Below are 18,850 nucleotides of genomic sequence, written 5' to 3' on the forward strand. Positions count from 1 at the left end.
CAAAAATCATGTGAAATTGAATTTCATCATCAAGAGTTACCTCAATCGCTTCATAGACGCATCTTGGAACTTTCTACATCATACGTATCATTCTAGCAATGTTAGATATATCCATCGTCTTTAAAATTCGATATAAAGCTACTCTTGAAGTACTTTCATCGCCAAACACCCATTGTACTTTGTTGTTCGAACATACCTCGAAATAAAAGTAGATCAAAGCGCTCACATAGACAAATTCATATTTCGATGTCGAAGCGTATGTACTACTATTTAGTCTGTGATAACAGCAACTCAACTGTAGTCTAGTTACGTGGCATCTCAAAATAAACAGATTGTCCCTGGTGTTTCTCTTCTATTAATTAATTAATATTCTCAAAATTCGTTTTGTTTAAGTTATAAACTTAGATACTTTGGTTTCTGGGTAAACAGTAAGGTTCATTACAAAAGGTGTCCCAGAATTAAGACAAGATTCAAATATGTCGCCATTTATGGAGTAAAGTGTTGACAACCCTGAAAAAAAAAACAAATCGACAGCTGACAGTTTAAGGTTAGTAAAAATGAAGTTTTACACGACGGAACAACATGTCTTAATTAATTCCAACGATTCCGACTATATTTCAATAATAAGAATAGTGTTTTAATTTTGGAAACTGTGAAGAAATTCATTAAAAAATTCCCTGAGACAGGATCCGTTGAAGATGCCAAATACACTGATCGCCCAAAAACAAGTCGGTAAAATGTCAATATGAAAGGAGTGCGTGAGAGTGTCGGTGAAAATTCAGGAATTTCAATTCAACGTCGTGGACATAAACTGCGAATTTCAAGAAGCTCTCATTGAAGATCTTCGTCTCCATGCTTATAAAATTCAATCAACACAACAACTGACGCCTAATGATCATACATAACGAAGAGAGTTTATTGAATAGATTATCGAGCATCAACAAATAGATGTTGATTTTTTCAGCGAAATCATTCTTTCACCTTTATGGGGTTGTTAATTTTCACTTTTGGGGTTCTGAGAACTCACATGTGATTGTCGAAAAAGGAAATACATCCATAACTGTCACTTTTTGGTGAGCATTTTTTTTAGAAAACAGCAATAAGTTTGAAAAAAAAATCGTAATTTTATTTGATAAATCTAAAAGTGGGGGTTTAAAAATAGAGTATGAAAAAAAGTTGTACTTTTTATTGTTTGTGTCGGGTTAATTATGTTGAATAATGGGAAACAACACAAAATCGACAAGATCGTGAATTTTATTTTACCCGTAAGGAAATAAAAATCACGCATAGCCCAATAAAAAAACCTACGTTGATTATATACGATATTCCAGAGATATATCGATCGGTTTTAACTACTAATAAATAATGTCTATAACACTATAATTTATCTGCTCTAATTGCTATAATATAACTAACAAAAATGGAATTAGACAGCTAAATTATCGAGAAATAAAAATATCCTAATCCAAGTCATTATAAGTGGAAGGGGGAATTATTTAAAACATTGTTATATAATGATAAAAGGCTAGTTGTGTTTACTAATGATCAAAACGTTCAAAAACAAAAGTCACCCCCTCTCAGGGTGAGAAGATCGGACCATATCCTACTAGCCCCCGACAAAAAATTAACATTAAAAAAGCAAAAAAACGAACATAAACGATTCGGACACTAATAAGTTAGAAAATGATACAATTACTGTAATAAAAAGTGATACAGTAAACAAAACATGGAAACTATTTCGCAAACACATTCTAGATTGATGGAAAAGAATTCAAAGAACAGCACCAAACCAAAAACTCAGCTATGGATGAATGAAGAGATTCTGAAATTTATGGAACAGAAGAAAATGCGAAAACAACACAGAAGAATATATATGTATATAATGATTTAGGTTCTCGTATACACTGCGACCCAAAGGATCTATTGTTTCCCACTTTCTTGCTGCGATACTGGAGAACCCAGTGTTTTCAGCTGATTCATTAATCCCACTACTTTTAAAAAATCTAGAATGTGGGATGGCTTCAATTGCCAGAGATCTTCGTCTTCTATTTCAGGTGTTTGTTGAGGCGACAGTGCCTCATTAGAACTTCTGTTACTAGTCGTAGATTGTTCTTACATACATCCAGCAAATCTACTCTGGTTATAGTTTCCCAGAAGAGTCTTTGCCTGTCTCACCGCCCGTTGGATTTTTTACGTTTTTTGAAATGAAATGAAATACAATATTCGTCGAGGCATATATACATGATCTATTTATTTTTTCCTTAAATAATCTTGGGTTTATTTGATTAAATAACGAACATATAAAGGCTCGTGCGTTTCGATATCCAGATTATAGTCTTCAACAACTGAAGGAAGACTACGTTAAGAATATAATGGATATCCCAAAATTAACGCAAGATTTCAAATAGAAAACAAATTTTTGTTGTTTGATTGTAATTTTTTATTGAATCATTAAGTCCATAGTGTGAGGCTACTTTTTGGAACACATTAGACAAAAGACCTCCACTCGTTTGTCGAAATTTTCTATGACCATTCTGCATAAATGCTGAAGAACCGCATAAAAAATCTGAAGGGCCAATTCTAATCACCATCATGATCTGTGTGACATGTGGTACCGAGCATTCTGTGGTTGAAACCACACCAATATCATCCAATTTGTCCCAATAATTTGTTTTGCTCCTTTCTACCTTCTTTTCCAGTGTTTTTTCCATTGTTATGTAGCTGATACCACAGACGGGTTCGGGTCCCATGAAGGGCTTGTCTGCCCTCTGTATTCCGAAATCCATTATAGGGTAATTTTATTTTTCTTGCCTAGCTCGTTTAAGTTTTCTAGGCAATCCTAAACTAGAGCTTAGAGCTTCAATAGCTGCTTGACTATCGGATAGGATGATGATATCCTGTTTGCGGTAGTTCCTTTCTAGATTGAAATGAACATATTAATCAATTGCATAGATTTCTGCTTGAAAAATGCTTGGTGCGCTATCCAGAATTTCAGAGTGCTTGGTTCTGGGCCCATACATTCCTATTCCAGTTGCGTCTGCTGTTTTTGATCCGTCCGTATACCATTCCAAGGCACTTCTGTTCATTTCTTGTATAGTATTTTGGTACCACTTGCGTTCACAGTTTATTATTGAGGTGAAGTTTTTCTCGAAGGTAAACTTTTTCGATGCAACGTCCTGAGGCATGTCCCAGGGTGGGTCATTATTTAGAAACGGGTTTGCTTTGATGATTTCGTCTCTCAACATTTTAAGTGATGTTTTCTCTGTCAGACTTTCCAGTATTATGTAGAGAGGTGGGAGATTTAGAATCACTTTTAGTGCAGCTATTGGGCAAGATTTCAGGGCCCCAGTTGCACATAAGTAAGCCAGTCTTTGTACCCAGGATATACAAACCAAAAAGAATTAGAGATCAAAATCGAGTCTGCCAAAAATTGAAAGGCGAATAGATGCAAGGGAAAATACATGATATCAAAGAGGTCAGAGAAGTGATTGGTCTGATCAACGAAAAAAAACCCAGTATCTTAGTAGAAAACACATGCTAAGCTTTGGTAGAGAAATGTTCAAAGCCTAGATCTATTCAATGACAACAGAAAACAGACCGGTCACGAAGGCTGGTATAAACGACAATTGAGGATCGGAAATGTCGGAAAGTCCATAACTAGGTCCATGGGTTGAATCGCATTGGAATTTTGAAAATTCTCAACGTTTCGGCTCTTCTTTTAAAGCCAATATCCAGAGAGGCGTAGGTGTTGGGTGGTTACTAGTTCTTTGAGAAAAAGTGATCCGATTCTGTGGTCTCAATCTTCCTACTCCTACTCGTTGGAATGGAACGCTGATTCTGAGCTAACTAATTCGAGCTCTACTATAATGAAATTGATCGAAGCGGCAAGTTGAAACTTTGTGTAAAGCTTATTGAGACTTATCACTGACGCCTACGAACGCACTCTATTTACTATATGAGCCCAATAGCTCACGATGTTTCATAATCGTTAAATATATTTTTTAGCCTTGCAGGAATGTCTCGTAGTGTAACTGTAGCTGTTGCTTATATAATGACAGTTACTACATTGAATTGGAAAGAAGCTTTAAAAGTCGTTAGAGCTGGAAGAGCAGTCGCCAATCCGAATTTGGGTTTCCAAAAGCAATTAGAAGAATTCGAATGCACTAGATTACTTGAGGTAACTTAAACAGTGAAATATTATAACATGTTTTCATGATTAGATAATGTTTTTAGTTTCCATTCATGAACTAGTTTTGAAGCTCATGAATATTTGAATGTGTACCAGGAATTCCAAAATTAGCGGCAATGTTTTCTCTTTCATTTTGCTATTTATTTCTTCTTTTTTGATATTTTTTCTTTACTTTGTCACATCATCGTATTCTGAAGAGGAAAATTCTTTTACCTGGTAATTATTGATTGTTATATCTTCAATCAATTTGACTTAGAGCACAAGTTTTGTTGGTTAATGAATCTGGCTCATCTTCAAACTTCTGATAAAAGCTACTCGTGAACCTGCCCACCATATTGCTCGAAATTACTTTGCACCTCAGTAGAAATATCTTTTCCGGTAGTGGCCCCGATAAATTTACTGCGTACATTAATAGAATAGAATCATTTTAGAAGATATATGTTTGATTTTCAAATATTGTTATAATTTCATTCGGTTTTCATTTCAGGAAAGGAGACGTTTAAAAGAACGTTTTCCTAGTTTAGCTTTAGTTTATAGAGATCAAGAGCAATGTTCTCTAATGCTCAATAATTACGAAGAATTGTTACAATCGCGATCGATATGCGAAGGAAAATGTGCCTTAGGTGAACAATGTCCTACCGGACTTTGCCGATCCGGAAGTACCCAAAAACGTACTAGAAGAAGAAGTAGTAGATCGCAATCCGAAATGCGAAGAAGTCCGAGTTCCACGAGTACGAGTAGTAGTTGCAGTACGAGTAGTAGTAGACCAAGGTCCAGTCCGTCGGGTCTAAGAAGTTATACCGGTAAGATATTTAACTACATTTTAATAAAAACTGCTTAGGTCATCCCTTTACGGTCGTTTTTACACTAGGTCATCTTTTTATGGTCGCTTTTACATTAGGTCATCTTTTTTTGGTCGCTTTTACACTAGGTCATCTTTTTATGGTCACGCTTTTACACCAGATAATCCCTTTATGGTTACTTTTACACAAGGTCATCTTATTATGGTCGCTTTTACACTACATCATCCTTCTATGGTCGCGCTTTTACACCAGGTCATCCCTTTAGGTCACTTACACTAGGTCATATTTTTATGGTCGCGTTTTTACACTAGGTCATCTTTTATGGTCACTTTTACACAAGGTTATTTTTTGATGGTACCTTCCACATTAGGTCATCTTTTTATGCTCACTTTCACACTAGGACATATTTTTATGGTCACGATTTTACACCAGATAATCCCTTTATGGTCACTTTACACAAGGTCATCTTATTATGGTCGCTATTACACTAGATCATCCTTCTATGGTCGCGCTTTTACACCAGGTCATCCCTTTAGGTCACTTACACTAGGTCAACTTTTTATGGTCGCTTTTACACTAAGTCAAATCCTGCAATTTTCTTTGGAGTGTCACATTTACAGGCGATTTAAATGAATCACACTGTGTACATGTTACTGGGGACAAAAGTTTAGTTGTCAAAGTTGAAGTTTCTCTGATAATCTACATCCTGTGAATTCAATTACTGCGTTGTAGGATCTGCTCCACCTTCTCGATCCGGATCAAAAGTTGATCTAAGTACAATGGGATCATCTGGAACTTTAACCGCCCCATCTACGCCCTTAGGAAGTCCACCAATATCGCCGAAACGTCGGGGCTTGGGCCCAGAAAAAATTGCAGTACCTCTTGCTTTAAGAGAAGATGATTGTGACTTATAACCTTCAGGGGATGTTTTAAAACGTGACGATTTTGGAAAATTTTATTTAAAATTATGCATTTTGGCGTATTCCTTATAGCTATATATTGTAAAAATAGTAAAAGTTGTCTTTTCGTTGAGTTTGTTTTAAAAATTATTGCGAAAACATTTGAGAAGTAATTATCAGCTCACATATTTAGAAAGTACTAGGGGAACTCACTATTTTTAATTGAAAATTTCAATCATAAGTTTATCCTAACATTGAGGTTAAGACTTTGAAACTAATGGAGCGGTCAGTAACCAATCCGACGTACCAGACCTGATCGAAAGATTTCTGGATATTCATGAAGATGGCGAAGGTACACTGTTGATTGCTTGATAGTTTGAAAATTAGTAATGGCGTTGAAAAGAACGTTAGATACACCATAGAATGTAAGAGTGTCAAACTAAACATTGGTGCATGTTCGGAATACATTCTGAACGAAGCAAATGGATCTAAGACGATCAAAAGATATTCAGAATTATTAAAGTAGAGCTAAACGTAAATTTTTTTATTTTGGAATTTAAGTAAAAAGTCATATATTTGGATGAACAAATCTAGATATTTCATATAGATCCCTAGTGTATATTAAATAAACATCAATTTTTAAACGTACAAATAATTTTTTTTAATATGTAAGTCGTTACTTATCTTTATTTATTTATTTTTTCTATCTTATTCTACAATATGTTCAGCCCACCTTTTTAAATATCTAGCACCGTCCATGTCTCCGTAAGACCCACCAAACCAAATAGTTCTTCATGCTCAATATTTATATGTAATAATATGTTATTATCATTCAGTTTTATTTTCTTTCTTGCTCATTGCCTTTTACATAGGTGATTATATCAAGAAAAATCAAAAACATAGTTCGAGAGAGATTATAGGTTATGATAACTTTCATAAGGGACAAGAATACGTAAGGGAAAGTAGAGTAGCATCAAACACAATAGCAATAATAATTTTACAACAAAAATCTTTTAATACGTTAAAACAATATACAAATTCTATGAAGAAAAAGATTTTAAATTTCTTAAAAAGTGGCGAAAGAATGGAAATAAGTACTCTTTTCCATGCGGTTTTTTCTTGAACCTATTTTACTTTTAGCAGCACTGGGGACTGGGAAAATTCCTTTTTAAACATTATTAATACACTTTCCAAAAGTTACAATCGAAAAAAAAATGTTTTTCTTACCATTTTCTTCTTTTTAAATACAGAGATCTGAATTTGGTTACCTATGTGCGAAATTATGAATTCTAATTTGTACAAGAAAAGTATTGACGTAAATTCTATTGAAAAGCATCCTTCGTTATATTGCATTAACAATTAATTTAGTACGTTAGGTTCCTTAGATGCTGGTCTAGTTCTTCTAATGCGACCCTAGGTGCCGTAGCCAGGAGATTTGAATTTCCTTCAAAACTGTTGTTCTTTGTAGGATTTTTCGGAAATTATAATTTGGTTAATCGTATCATGATCTAAATATTCGGAAACCAACGAAATTAAGAAGTATTATATACTTTTGAATATGTCGTTATACTTAATAATATTATAGTCCAACTGGCAAAATGATACTCGAAACATTAACGTGACAAAGAAGCAGGCGAGGCAATTTTTCGCGAACACACATTTTTTTATGTCAACTACATATCTTTTTAAAGCTTACTTTTGATTATTTTCTTTCATTTCTGTATATAACAAAAAACGAAGTAATTGAGAAATTATTTATCCGAGATATTTTTGGAAAATATACTAAAACCAACCAGGTTGAAAGTAAAATAAGTTACAGATTTTGACCCTAATTTTTCTGGTGGGTACCAGCGAAATTTAGAAAGTGATTGGTCGAAATTTCTAAAAACGTACATTATCAAAGTCGTTTTCGTTGATATATTGTTTATAATATAATGTTAAGTCAATTTTACTCAGCACACTGTAAATTTTAAATCTTTTTCAAATACCGTTATTCAAAATGTTATAGTCTAACTGGCAAATTGATACTCGAAGATTTACCGTAACAATGAAGCAGGCGAGGCAATTTTTTGCGAACACACATTTTTTCATGTCAACTACATATCCTTCTAAAGCTTAATTTTCATTATTTTCGTTCCCTCCTATATATAAAACAAAACGAAGTAATTGAGAGATGTTTAATCAACGAAATTTTTGGCAAAATGACTATAATTAGCCAGGTTGAAAGAAATTGTGCGTTACCCTAATTTTCCTGATGAAATTTCAAAAACGTTCATTATGAAAGTCGTTTTCGTTGATATATCGTTTATAATATCATTCTAAGTCAATTTTATTTAACACGCTGTGAATTTTAAAAAGTTTTTAATCATTTTTAAATACAGTTATTCAAAATAATATTATAGTCCAGCTGGCAAATTGAAACTCGAAGGGTTATCGTGACAAAGAAGCAGGCGAGGCAATTTTTTACAAGAACAAATTTTTCATGTCAACAACTGAAAACAAACGAGATTATTTCTAATATTTCTCTATGGGATTTCCCTTTAACTGCAGGTGGTTCATGTATACCAACTACAACAAAATTGTTGATTATTTATAGTTGAAGCCTGGGGAAGCTTTCTCCTGTAATTGATTTTACTTAAAAGTGCGATTTTTTTCCTATTGAATTACAACGTTTGTTACAAAAATATGAAAACTCCATCGTTTTTTCTTTGGAAAGAACCCTTGATTTGTCAAATCAGCACATTTTTAGATAATAATTGTTGAATGGAGAAAATCCATGTTAATAAAATTTTTTTATGACGGTAGGCTTAAGTAGAAATTGCTTGCGAGATAAAGATTTAAGTTTTAACGTCCAATTTTATAAACATTTTAAAATGATACATAAAATATCTGAATAAAAGACACTTTTTTGTGTTAAAATTAGTTGAACTAATTTTTTTTTAAATAAATAAGCAATAACATATCTAGAGGTGAATTGTTTAAACGATTCATTTTTCTAAAAATCATCATCCTAATTATCAAATGTAATATGCACTGAAATATTTCACGAATTTGATCATTTGTGAGGCTATTTCGACAGTACATTTTCGTCAAAGAAGTGGTTCGTTCTTTAATAGCGGTTTCAAAGAAAGGTGAGACGAGATCATCTTTTTCGACACACCCTGTATGATCTGCAATTCCTAGCATTTACTTACAAGTGCTTATTCTGTGATTTATCCAATTTGTGTGATTAAAAATATATAAGACGACCCGAGAAGAGATACACGAGTCTTAGTGTGTTTAGAAATGTATAAGACGAACCGAGAAGAGATACACGAGTCTTTGTGTGCTTAGAAATGTATAAGACGAACTGAAAAGAGATAGAAAAGTCTGTGTGTATTTAAAAATATATAAGACGAACCGAAAAGAGGTACAAGAGTCTTTGTGCGTTTAGAAATGTATAAAACGAACCGAGAAGATGTTCACGAGTCTTTGTGTGTTTAAAAATGTATAAGACGGACCGAGAAAATTTCACGAGTTTTAATGTGTTTGGAAATATATAAGTCGAACAGAAAACATGTTCACGAATGTCTGTTTAGAAATGTATAAGACGAAATGAAAAAAAGTAGAAGACTCTTTGTGTGTGTTTAAAAATGTATAAGACGAACCGAGAAAATTTCACGAGTCTTAGTGTGTTTGGAAATGTATAAGTCGAACAGAAAAGATGTTCACGGATCTTTGTGCGTTTAGAAATGTATAAGTCGAACAGAAAAGATATTCACGGATCTTTGTGCGTTTAGAAATGTATAAGTCGAATAGAAAACATGTTCACGAGTGTTTGTATGTTTAGAAATGTATAAGATGAACTGAAAAAAGATAGAAAAGTCTTTGTGTGTATTAAAAATGTATAAGACGAACAGAAAAGAGATACAAGAGTCTTTGTGTGTGTTTAAAAATATATAAAACGCACCGAGAAGATGTTCACGAGTCTTAGTGTGTTTAAAAATGTATAAGACGGACCGAGAAAATTTCACGAGTTTTAATGTGTTTGGAAATATATAAGTCGAACAGAAAACATGTTCACGAATGTCTGTTTAGAAATGTATAAGACGAAATGAAAAAAAGTAGAAGAGTCTTTGTGTGTGTTTAAAAATATATAAGACGAACCGAGAAAATTTCACGAGTCTTAGTGTGTTTGGAAATGTATAAGTCGAACAGAAAAGATGTTCACGGATCTTTGTGCGTTTAGAAATGTATAAGTCAAACAAAAAAGATGTTCACGGATCTTTGTGCGTTTAGAAATGTATAAGTCGAATAGAAAACATCTTCACGAGTGTTTGTATGTTTAGAAATGTATAAGACGAACTGAAAAGAGATAGAAAAGTCTTTGTGTGTATTTAAAAATATATAAGACGAACCGAAAAGAGGTACAAGAGTCTTTGTGCGTTTAGAAATGTATAAAACGAACCGAGAAGATGTTCACGAGTCTTTGTGTGTTTAGAAATGTATAAGACGAACTGAAAAAAGTACAAGAGTCTTTGTGTGTGTGTTTAAAAATATATAAGACGAACCGAGAAAATTTCACGAGACTTAGTGTGTTTAGAAATGTATATACCGAACTGAAAAGAGATAGAAAAGTCTTTGTGTGTATTAAAAATGTATAAGACGAACAGAAAAGAGATACAAGAGTCTTTGTGTGTGTTTAAAAATATATAAAACGCACCGAGAAGATGTTCACGAGTCTTAGTGTGTTTAAAAATGTATAAGACGGACCGAGAAAATTTCACGAGTTTTAATGTGTTTGGAAATATATAAGTCGAACAGAAAACATGTTCACGAATGTCTGTTTATAAATGTATAAGACGAAATGAAAAAAAGTAGAAGAGTCTTTGTGTGTGTTTAAAAATGTATAAGACGAACCGAGAAAATTTCACGAGTCTTAGTGTGTTTAAAAATGTATAAGACGAACCGAGAAAATTTCACGAGTCTTAGTGTGTTTGGAAATGTATAAGTCGAACAGAAAAGATGTTCACGGATCTTTGTGCGTTTAGAAATGTATAAGTCGAACAGAAAAGATATTCACGGATCTTTGTGCGTTTAGAAATGTATAAGTCGAATAGAAAACATGTTCACGAGTGTTTGTATGTTTAGAAATGTATAAGATGAACTGAAAAAAGATAGAAAAGTCTTTGTGTGTATTAAAAATGTATAAGACGAACAGAAAAGAGATACAAGAGTCTTTGTGTGTGTTTAAAAATATATAAAACGCACCGAGAAGATGTTCACGAGTCTTAGTGTGTTTAAAAATGTATAAGACGGACCGAGAAAATTTCACGAGTTTTAATGTGTTTGGAAATATATAAGTCGAACAGAAAACATGTTCACGAATGTCTGTTTATAAATGTATAAGACGAAATGAAAAAAAGTAGAAGAGTCTTTGTGTGTGTTTAAAAATGTATAAGACGAACCGAGAAAATTTCACGAGTCTTAGTGTGTTTAAAAATGTATAAGACGAACCGAGAAAATTTCACGAGTCTTAGTGTGTTTAAAAATGTATAAGACGGACCGAGAAAATTTCACGAGTCTTAGTGTGTTTAAAAATGTATAAGACGGACCGAGAAAATTTCACGAGTCTTAGTGTGTTTAAAAATGTATAAGACGAACCGAGAAAATTTCACGAGTCTTAGTGTGTTTAAAAATGTATAAGACGGACCGAGAAAATTTCACGAGTTTTAATGTGTTTGGAAATATATAAGTCGAACAGAAAACATGTTCACGAATGTCTGTTTAGAAATGTATAAGACGAAATGAAAAAAAGTAGAAGACTCTTTGTGTGTGTTTAAAAATGTATAAGACGAACCGAGAAAATTTCACGAGTCTTAGTGTGTTTGGAAATGTATAAGTCGAACAGAAAACATGTTCACGAGTGTTGAACCGGAATATCAGGTACTGAGGTCTTCTCGGCAATAGCCTTTTGTCAACAAATCATCTAGTTAGTGTATATATCCTTTATTCATTATTGTTAAACTCCCAAGTAAAGGATATTGAAACGAAGAATGGTAGTTTTTTGAGGATTAACGCCTTAATTCAGCTATTTATTTCTTAAACTCAATATTTGATAATTATGATGGTACATATTAGCAATATTGAAGTAGGTTGTTTAGAATGCTTTAGAGATACAATTATACAAAGTTATAGAAATAGAAGATTGTTAATTGTTTATTGTTGATACAATTTTGGAATATAATGCGTCTTTCATTCATCAGTTCCATTTTCTAACCTCAAATATTCAAATAAGATTTTTGTTATCCTTGTTGAATGAATAAACTTTTGTGGAAACGATTTGAATGAAAGATGTTGAAATATTCACGTTCGCTTGTGAGAGATATATATTAAATACACGTTTTTCAAAATGGCGTTACATCATTTTTGTGAAAATCTATTTGCTACGAAGGAATTTCCGTGTTTTTAATGCCTTCCCTTACCAAAAAAAGAATGATCATACATTGTGCAACAGAGGCCGGCACTTGACGTTCACTCATGGTCTTAGCACGTGCTACAATGTTAGTATGGGATACATAAATAAGACGCCATCTTCAAAATATACAGGTGCACCATCTACGGCGTTTGTCACGAGCTGAAAAACGAATTATTTTGATATACAGGGTTGATTTATTAAACGTGAGACTAAAAAGTGCTCTTTTCTTCACGTGTGTAAGGTATAAAATCAAAGTTTTGCCTATGTGAGGGTCATTGATTGAGTTACGTTATAAAAATAGAAAATGGATCAAAATCTAATATTTACTATATTATGTGCGTCACTTTGAAAATCGGTGTTAAGTGATTTGAAAAAGCAGAAATTAATATTAGATTAATATTATTTTTACAAGTTGGAATTATACGTCTAAATAAAGATGTAGGATTAAAAAGTTGTTTTATTTTCTTGAAATTCACCTGATAACTGATATATGTATTAATATATTAATACAAGTAACGTACTTTCATTGTTGCCGTGTCAAACGTTACGTTGCCAAGTTCAACACGTAACGTCTTTTTTTATATGTGGGAATAAGATATTGAAAATAACACCAGAACTCTTGACAAAATACTTCCTCGGTAATACCCTGTTAGTTTCTACTGAACCGTTGCCATGTCTGAAGCAAACACCGTTACACTAAATTAATGTCACTCATTTTTAAAGCTTTAAGCTCCAGAAGAAACAACTATGTAAAACCTAATGACTCAAAATCGTATTGAAACGTCTATGACATGACATCCCTTCAAGTCACGTGCTTCCAGTGCTGGCGTATCGAACGTTACGTTGCCAATTTAAACAGGTAATTTCCATACTTCTTTTTGGTTTTATTTGGGCGCAAAATATTCAAAACAAAACTCGAATTGTATGTAAAAATCACCCAAAAACAATTGAACTCTTGATAAAACACACTTTCGATAGTCTGCTGAAATTTTTACTGCACCTAGACTGAAGCAAAAACATGACATGTCATCCCTTCAAGTCACGTGCTTCCATGGTTGCCATATCGAACGTTACGTTGCCAAGTTCAACAGGTAATTCCCCAACTTCTTTTTGATTTGATTTGGTGACAAAAAATAAATAAAAAATTTTTCATATCAAAATGTTTTATAGAGAATAAATATTATTACAATTAGTATACAATGGCACAATATATAAATATAAGTATAACTAGAGATTGGTAACTATATAATTTAAAAGTAATCTGTCATATTATCAATTAAATTCGAATGAGAAATATTCTCGGCTCAATATTTGGGACAGTACATAATTTTTTTTACATTATTTAATAAAAACATGATGCAAAAAATATTTTTATATCCAAATTTCATCAAAAAATAATAATATAAACCACCCTTATTTTGTGTATTCCATCATACGAAGGATGTTCGTGAAGTAAGCACAATTTTTATTAAAAAAAAAGAGCCTATACTAATACAGCGAGCACTACTATATTATTTTTTTTTATTTAGATCCTCTTGTATACTGTATTCTAAAAGAATGTTGCCATTTATGTTTTGAACTATCAGTTTATCTTCAGTCTCTGAAGACGATAACTTGGTTATCGAAACTCGCGTCAGACAGTGTTACTGTGAATGTTGGTGTACCTCTGAGGCTTCATGTGTTGATAAAAATGCTAGTTAGTTAAAGCGGAGTCGTGGATGTACGGGGTAAAGTCAAAAGCATTCCAACCAAAGCACTGTAGTAGTTTTCTCGTCACTTTACTTTACGAATATACCTCGTATAATAATTGATTAAATGTGTCCCTATAGTGGTGAGATTAAATACACTTTTGAAGATTAAAAGTTCCAAATGGAGGCTGGAAGTTTTTTATCCGATAGACAGATCACTCTAGATTTATAAATAAAAACTAAAAATTTGAACATACGTCAAATTCTTTGGTTAAATGTTTTAGATAAGGGAGAAATATTACAAAAAACTTGAAAATATTTATTAGATATGCAAGATATAAAATAGAAATGAATAGAAACTTCGTTTCCCTTTAGTTAAAACTTAATTCATTCAGAACATATCCGTTTGAATCGAATCAAGATAAAATAGAGCAAAAACTTTGTTTTCTTCCACTTAAAATTGATTTAATTCATAATGTAAGTGTTTGGATCAATTCAGGACTTCAAACGGGATAAAATAGAGCAGAAACTTTGTTTCCTTTCACTTGAAGTTGAATTAATGTAAAATTTATCGGTTCAAATCAATTCAGGACTTGAAACAGGATAAAATAGGGCAGAAACTTTGTTTCCTTTTACTTAAAGCTGAATTCGTTCAAAATTTATGGGTTTGAATCAATTCAGGACTTCAAAGAGGATAAAATAGAGCAGAAACTTTGTTTCCTTTCACCTGAAGTTGAATTAATGCAAAATGGATCGGTTCAAATCAATTCAAGACTTGAAACAAGATAAAATAGGATAGAAACTTTGTTTCTTTTTACTTAAAGCTGAATTCGTTCAAAATGTATGAGTTTGAATCAATCTATGAATTGTAATAGGATAAAATAGAGCGGAAACTTAGTTTCCTTCCACTTAAGTTGAATTCATTCAAAACGTATTGGTTCAAATCAATTCAGGACTTACAACAGGATAAAATAGAGCAGAAACTTGGTTAGTCGAATCAGGATTTGAAACAGGATAAAATGGAGTAGAAATTTTGTTTCTATATCAAATATGTGGAATATATTGAATTATACGAGGCATGATAAAAAAACTTCCGTAATTGAATTCTTATAGCGGCCGGTATTTATTTCTACTAGGGTGGTTTTAATTAACCACTAAAAATATTTCTATTTGTCCATATCCGCATTAATCACCAAATTTAGCACCAAGTGACTCTTTAGTTTTTTCTGAAAAAAGTGCTACAAGGGAAATAGTTGGATACAATTTCTGAAATTTGGAAGCCATCGACTAAGGATATGAAAACGGTTATAAAAGAAACATTTTGCTAGTCAAAGAGATTCAAATTTTCTCACCTTTTCACATTGATTTAAATAAAATTCGAAGTACTTTTTTATCACACCTCGTATGTGTAAATGGAGCACAAGAAATTTAAAATTTACAAACAAACAAGCAGAATTATGTCACTTTGACACTAAGACTGAAATCAACGAAAATATTATTACAATAAGTCGAAATATAATTTTTTTATAAAGATTTTTCCACTAGTTTCAATTTACTGCCTTATTTTTAAACAATACTATGTACAGTAAAACTCAAAAACAAATTGTAGTCCACATAACCAGCTTGCCAATGAAATAAATATTTTTAATAAGACTAAATTAAAATTACGTACTTAGGACTAGAAAATTTGATTCTTAAATACTATATTTTGTAATACACCCAATGGACAACTCTCAATGAAAAGTAGTTCATTTGAACCATCCAGTCGATTTTACCAATTTTTTCAATTGTAATTTGATTCCTCTGGAATGGTTAGGATGCTATCTATCCCCAGTTATGTATTGTACTAACCATTAGGTTATTACTATTAACTATAAAATGCTGTAATTTCTCTAAAAATTGAGATATCCTAATGAATAAAAAAAAATTTTTAGAAAAGATGAGACAACATCTCATTTTTCGTAAACATTCTTAAATATCAACAATTCAATCGACAGGGTGTTCTGAATAAAATCTTGTATTTCATTATTTTTGTTCACTCCTGTATATAATAAAAAGGGCAGTAATTAAAGACAGCATCTTAATACATACATTCCTGGGAAGACAAGCTATAATTTTTAAAGAATTGCTAAAATCGCCCAGATTAAAAAGTTTTATATATTAGTCTCAACTTAGTAGCTCATTTGAACCCTCGGGTCAATTTTACCAATTTTTCAACTGTAGCTTGATTTTTTTGGTTAAGATGCTATCACCAGTTACTTATTGTACTAACCATTAGGAGACTGAAAGAAGCTGAATTAAAATCACACAGAACAAAGAAAGCTCCAATGATACAGCAGCAATGCTTTTGACTAGTACAAACGAATTACTCATTATATTTCTGAGGAATCAAGTTATAATTTAAAAAAATAGCTAAAATCGTCCACAATATACAAAAAAAGAATTAATTTTGTAAATTTCCGGGCGTGTTTCTTCAATTTTGGCATTCCCAGGTCACTATTCAATAAAAAAATTAACCCTAAAATGTATTTGATGTTAAAAATATTGAGTGTATTCATTATTAACAAGTAATTTGTTCATTCATAAAAATAATTATGAATTAATCGATTCTATGTAATGTTTTAAATTTTTACAGAAAGATTCTACTGTTTCTTGCAAACATATAGTATAAAATAATCTGATAGTTTCCACTTGAACCCCATAAGTTTCTTTGTATTGGCCCATACAGAGTCCCCCTAGCAAGTTAACAATTGAAGTTGATATTAAATGAAGCTTTTTACTATTTTGAAACTGTCTTTGAGCCTAAGAAAGAAATTTATTCCAAGCTGAAGTTTTAACGAAGTCTACAGTGCTCAAAATATACCTTCCACCTATAATACTCATGGTTTTTTCATATTAGTGGAATGGAAAATCCAGCACATATCGTTGTGAGCTTTAAATAAGAAATACTCAATAAAAACTGTAGATATAAGTGTAAAAAGACCATTATATAGGGTAATATTATTATTGAAACAACTGGGAATGCCAAATTAACGTTATTAGATTAAATATAGATATAATTTCAACTAAATTACTGGCACTCAAGATTTATATTTTTTTTTTCATTATTATTTGGCATAGTTTCAAGTTTACAGGTACAAATATCGTCTATCCATACTCCGATTGTACAGAAATGCTGAAATCTCCGGGTTTGATTGTAGTCGCATGATACCAAACCCTCGTATCAACTAAAACTAAATAAAAAAACATGAAATAAATAAAAGAGGATTTAAGGGTAACCTGATAACCAACCTGCATCTCCAGGTTCGGCATAGAAAGATACAGTATTACATAATTTTTCACATTCTGGAGGCGGTTGTAGATTCCAGTATTTTTTTCCTTTTAATTGAGCTTGCCACATCAACCGATTGATAAAATCGAGCTAAAAATACAGGATAACAGTGTAATATTGTCAAGTTATCCAATATAGTCTTCATTAGAACACTTTCCAAAAGATTCTCATGAAACTACAGCATTTTGAGTTGTTTTTAGTTATGGGAAACAAAAAGAATACACATACACCATGTCTAGTGAATATGAAGGCTGGGGCACAGTTACGGTATTGTTTTCAGTCAAAAATTTATAAATTAGAGATTATAAATGAGAAAAACTTATAGATAGTCTGAAAAATTATTAAAATTTTTTAACAACTAGAATCTAAAAATAATGCATACAACTTACATGTAAAGTTGCGCCGTCATCATATCCCATAAATACATATTCTTTTGATGGTATTTCACTGTCTTCTGGTAAAAAATGTGGTTTTGGATAATGCTTGCGCATTTCTTCTAAAATAGTTGGATGACAATTTCCCCTTCAACAAGAATTTGCCATAAACAGATTGCGAGATATTAAATCTAAAGTAGATAATTAGAAATAGATCTATAACAATAATGTTTTATTTATATGCAACTGAAATATTGAAACTTTACAGTACTTACCACCCAACATACCAAGATTTCTCGTTTGGTTGATTTTTAGATCGATTTTCACTCATCAAAAACACATCTCTAACAGATATGAAATCAGACTTGAAGTGTAGAAATTGGCATTCCTCGGTAACGCTCTTGATCGAACCCTCAGTGTTATTGTACAAGTTTTGAAAATATTCTAACGAAAATACTTGCATGGCAGGCCAATTTAAGAAAGCTCCTTTTATCACAATAGGTTTTGAACTATAACTGTATGGCAAAAACGTTTCTCTTGTTACGTTCGATAGTATAATCGGTTTTGTAACGTTTTTACAAAAATTGCAATTAGATATAGGTCTAGTAGCTTCCCATATAAAGTAATTGTTGGGTAATATACATCTCACTCCAAAAACATAATTAACGATTGTAATAAAATATCCTCCATCCCAACAAATACATGTTGCTATTGCAACAATGAAAGTTATTAAAAAAACATTAGAATACGAAGTGGTTTTAAGAGATTGTTCCAAGTCTTGTATTGCAAATCCATAATTTACATACAGCTTGTTGAGACTATGGATTGTTTTTTTGAATTCTAAAATTTCATTTTTATTCGTTTTATCAGCAAACATCGTTTTCAATGCATTATTAGAAACAAAAATTTAATTAAACTTAAATAACAACATTTCTAACCTTAATTAAATTATTTGTCAGTGTCAATTGTCGTTCAAAAAACATAAGCAAATTTAAGTACGCCTTCATGGTTGAATTTATTTTTTTTTTTTAATAAAATAGTAGTTACAAATGAAAAATCTATTTTTTTTTCAAAAATTAAGCAATTTGTTCACAAAATTGTTAGTTTCA

At 31.9% G+C, this 18,850-nt stretch overlaps 2 protein-coding genes across 2 annotated transcripts in view; one reads left to right on the top strand and one right to left on the bottom strand.

The window, feature by feature from the left end:
• LOC130445416 (dual specificity protein phosphatase 22) overlaps window positions 1-12,799 on the top strand; it is a 29,645-nt gene extending 16,846 nt beyond the window's left edge. Inside the window, exons 4-6 of the mRNA XM_056781018.1 lie at window positions 4,006-4,177; window positions 4,677-4,992; window positions 5,725-12,799. Of these exons, the coding sequence (XP_056636996.1) occupies window positions 4,006-4,177; window positions 4,677-4,992; window positions 5,725-5,906 (670 nt within the window). The 3' untranslated portion in view covers window positions 5,907-12,799. The remainder of the gene's footprint in view (window positions 1-4,005; window positions 4,178-4,676; window positions 4,993-5,724) is intronic.
• Window positions 12,800-13,493: 694 nt separating this feature from the next.
• LOC130445417 (uncharacterized) lies at window positions 13,494-18,708 on the bottom strand. The gene is made up of 4 exons (XM_056781019.1): window positions 18,017-18,708; window positions 17,757-17,889; window positions 17,328-17,457; window positions 13,494-17,269 (listed from the first exon to the last, which is right to left on the bottom strand). The coding sequence occupies exons 1-4, from the start codon at window positions 18,616-18,618 to the stop codon at window positions 17,184-17,186; spliced, it is 951 nt and encodes a 316-aa protein (XP_056636997.1). The 5' UTR covers window positions 18,619-18,708; the 3' UTR covers window positions 13,494-17,183.
• Between the last annotated feature and the right edge of the window lie 142 nt (window positions 18,709-18,850).

This window comes from Diorhabda sublineata, chromosome 6 (assembly GCF_026230105.1).
Source record: "Diorhabda sublineata isolate icDioSubl1.1 chromosome 6, icDioSubl1.1, whole genome shotgun sequence".
NCBI lineage: Eukaryota > Metazoa > Arthropoda > Insecta > Coleoptera > Chrysomelidae > Diorhabda > Diorhabda sublineata.

What these genes read in the sequence shown, in the direction of transcription:
- LOC130445417 (XM_056781019.1), bottom strand. Translation starts at nt 18,618, where the DNA reads ATGTTTGCTGATAAAACGAATAAAAATGAAATTTTAGAATTCAAAAAA. An exon ending in ATGACGGCGCAACTTTACAT is followed by an intron (nt 17,458 to 17,756) that starts GTAAGTTGTATG and finishes CTGTATTTTTAG; the next exon opens with CTCGATTTTATCAATCGGTT. An exon ending in TGCCGAACCTGGAGATGCAG is followed by an intron (nt 17,270 to 17,327) that starts GTTGGTTATCAG and finishes TTTTTTATTTAG; the next exon opens with TTTTAGTTGATACGAGGGTT.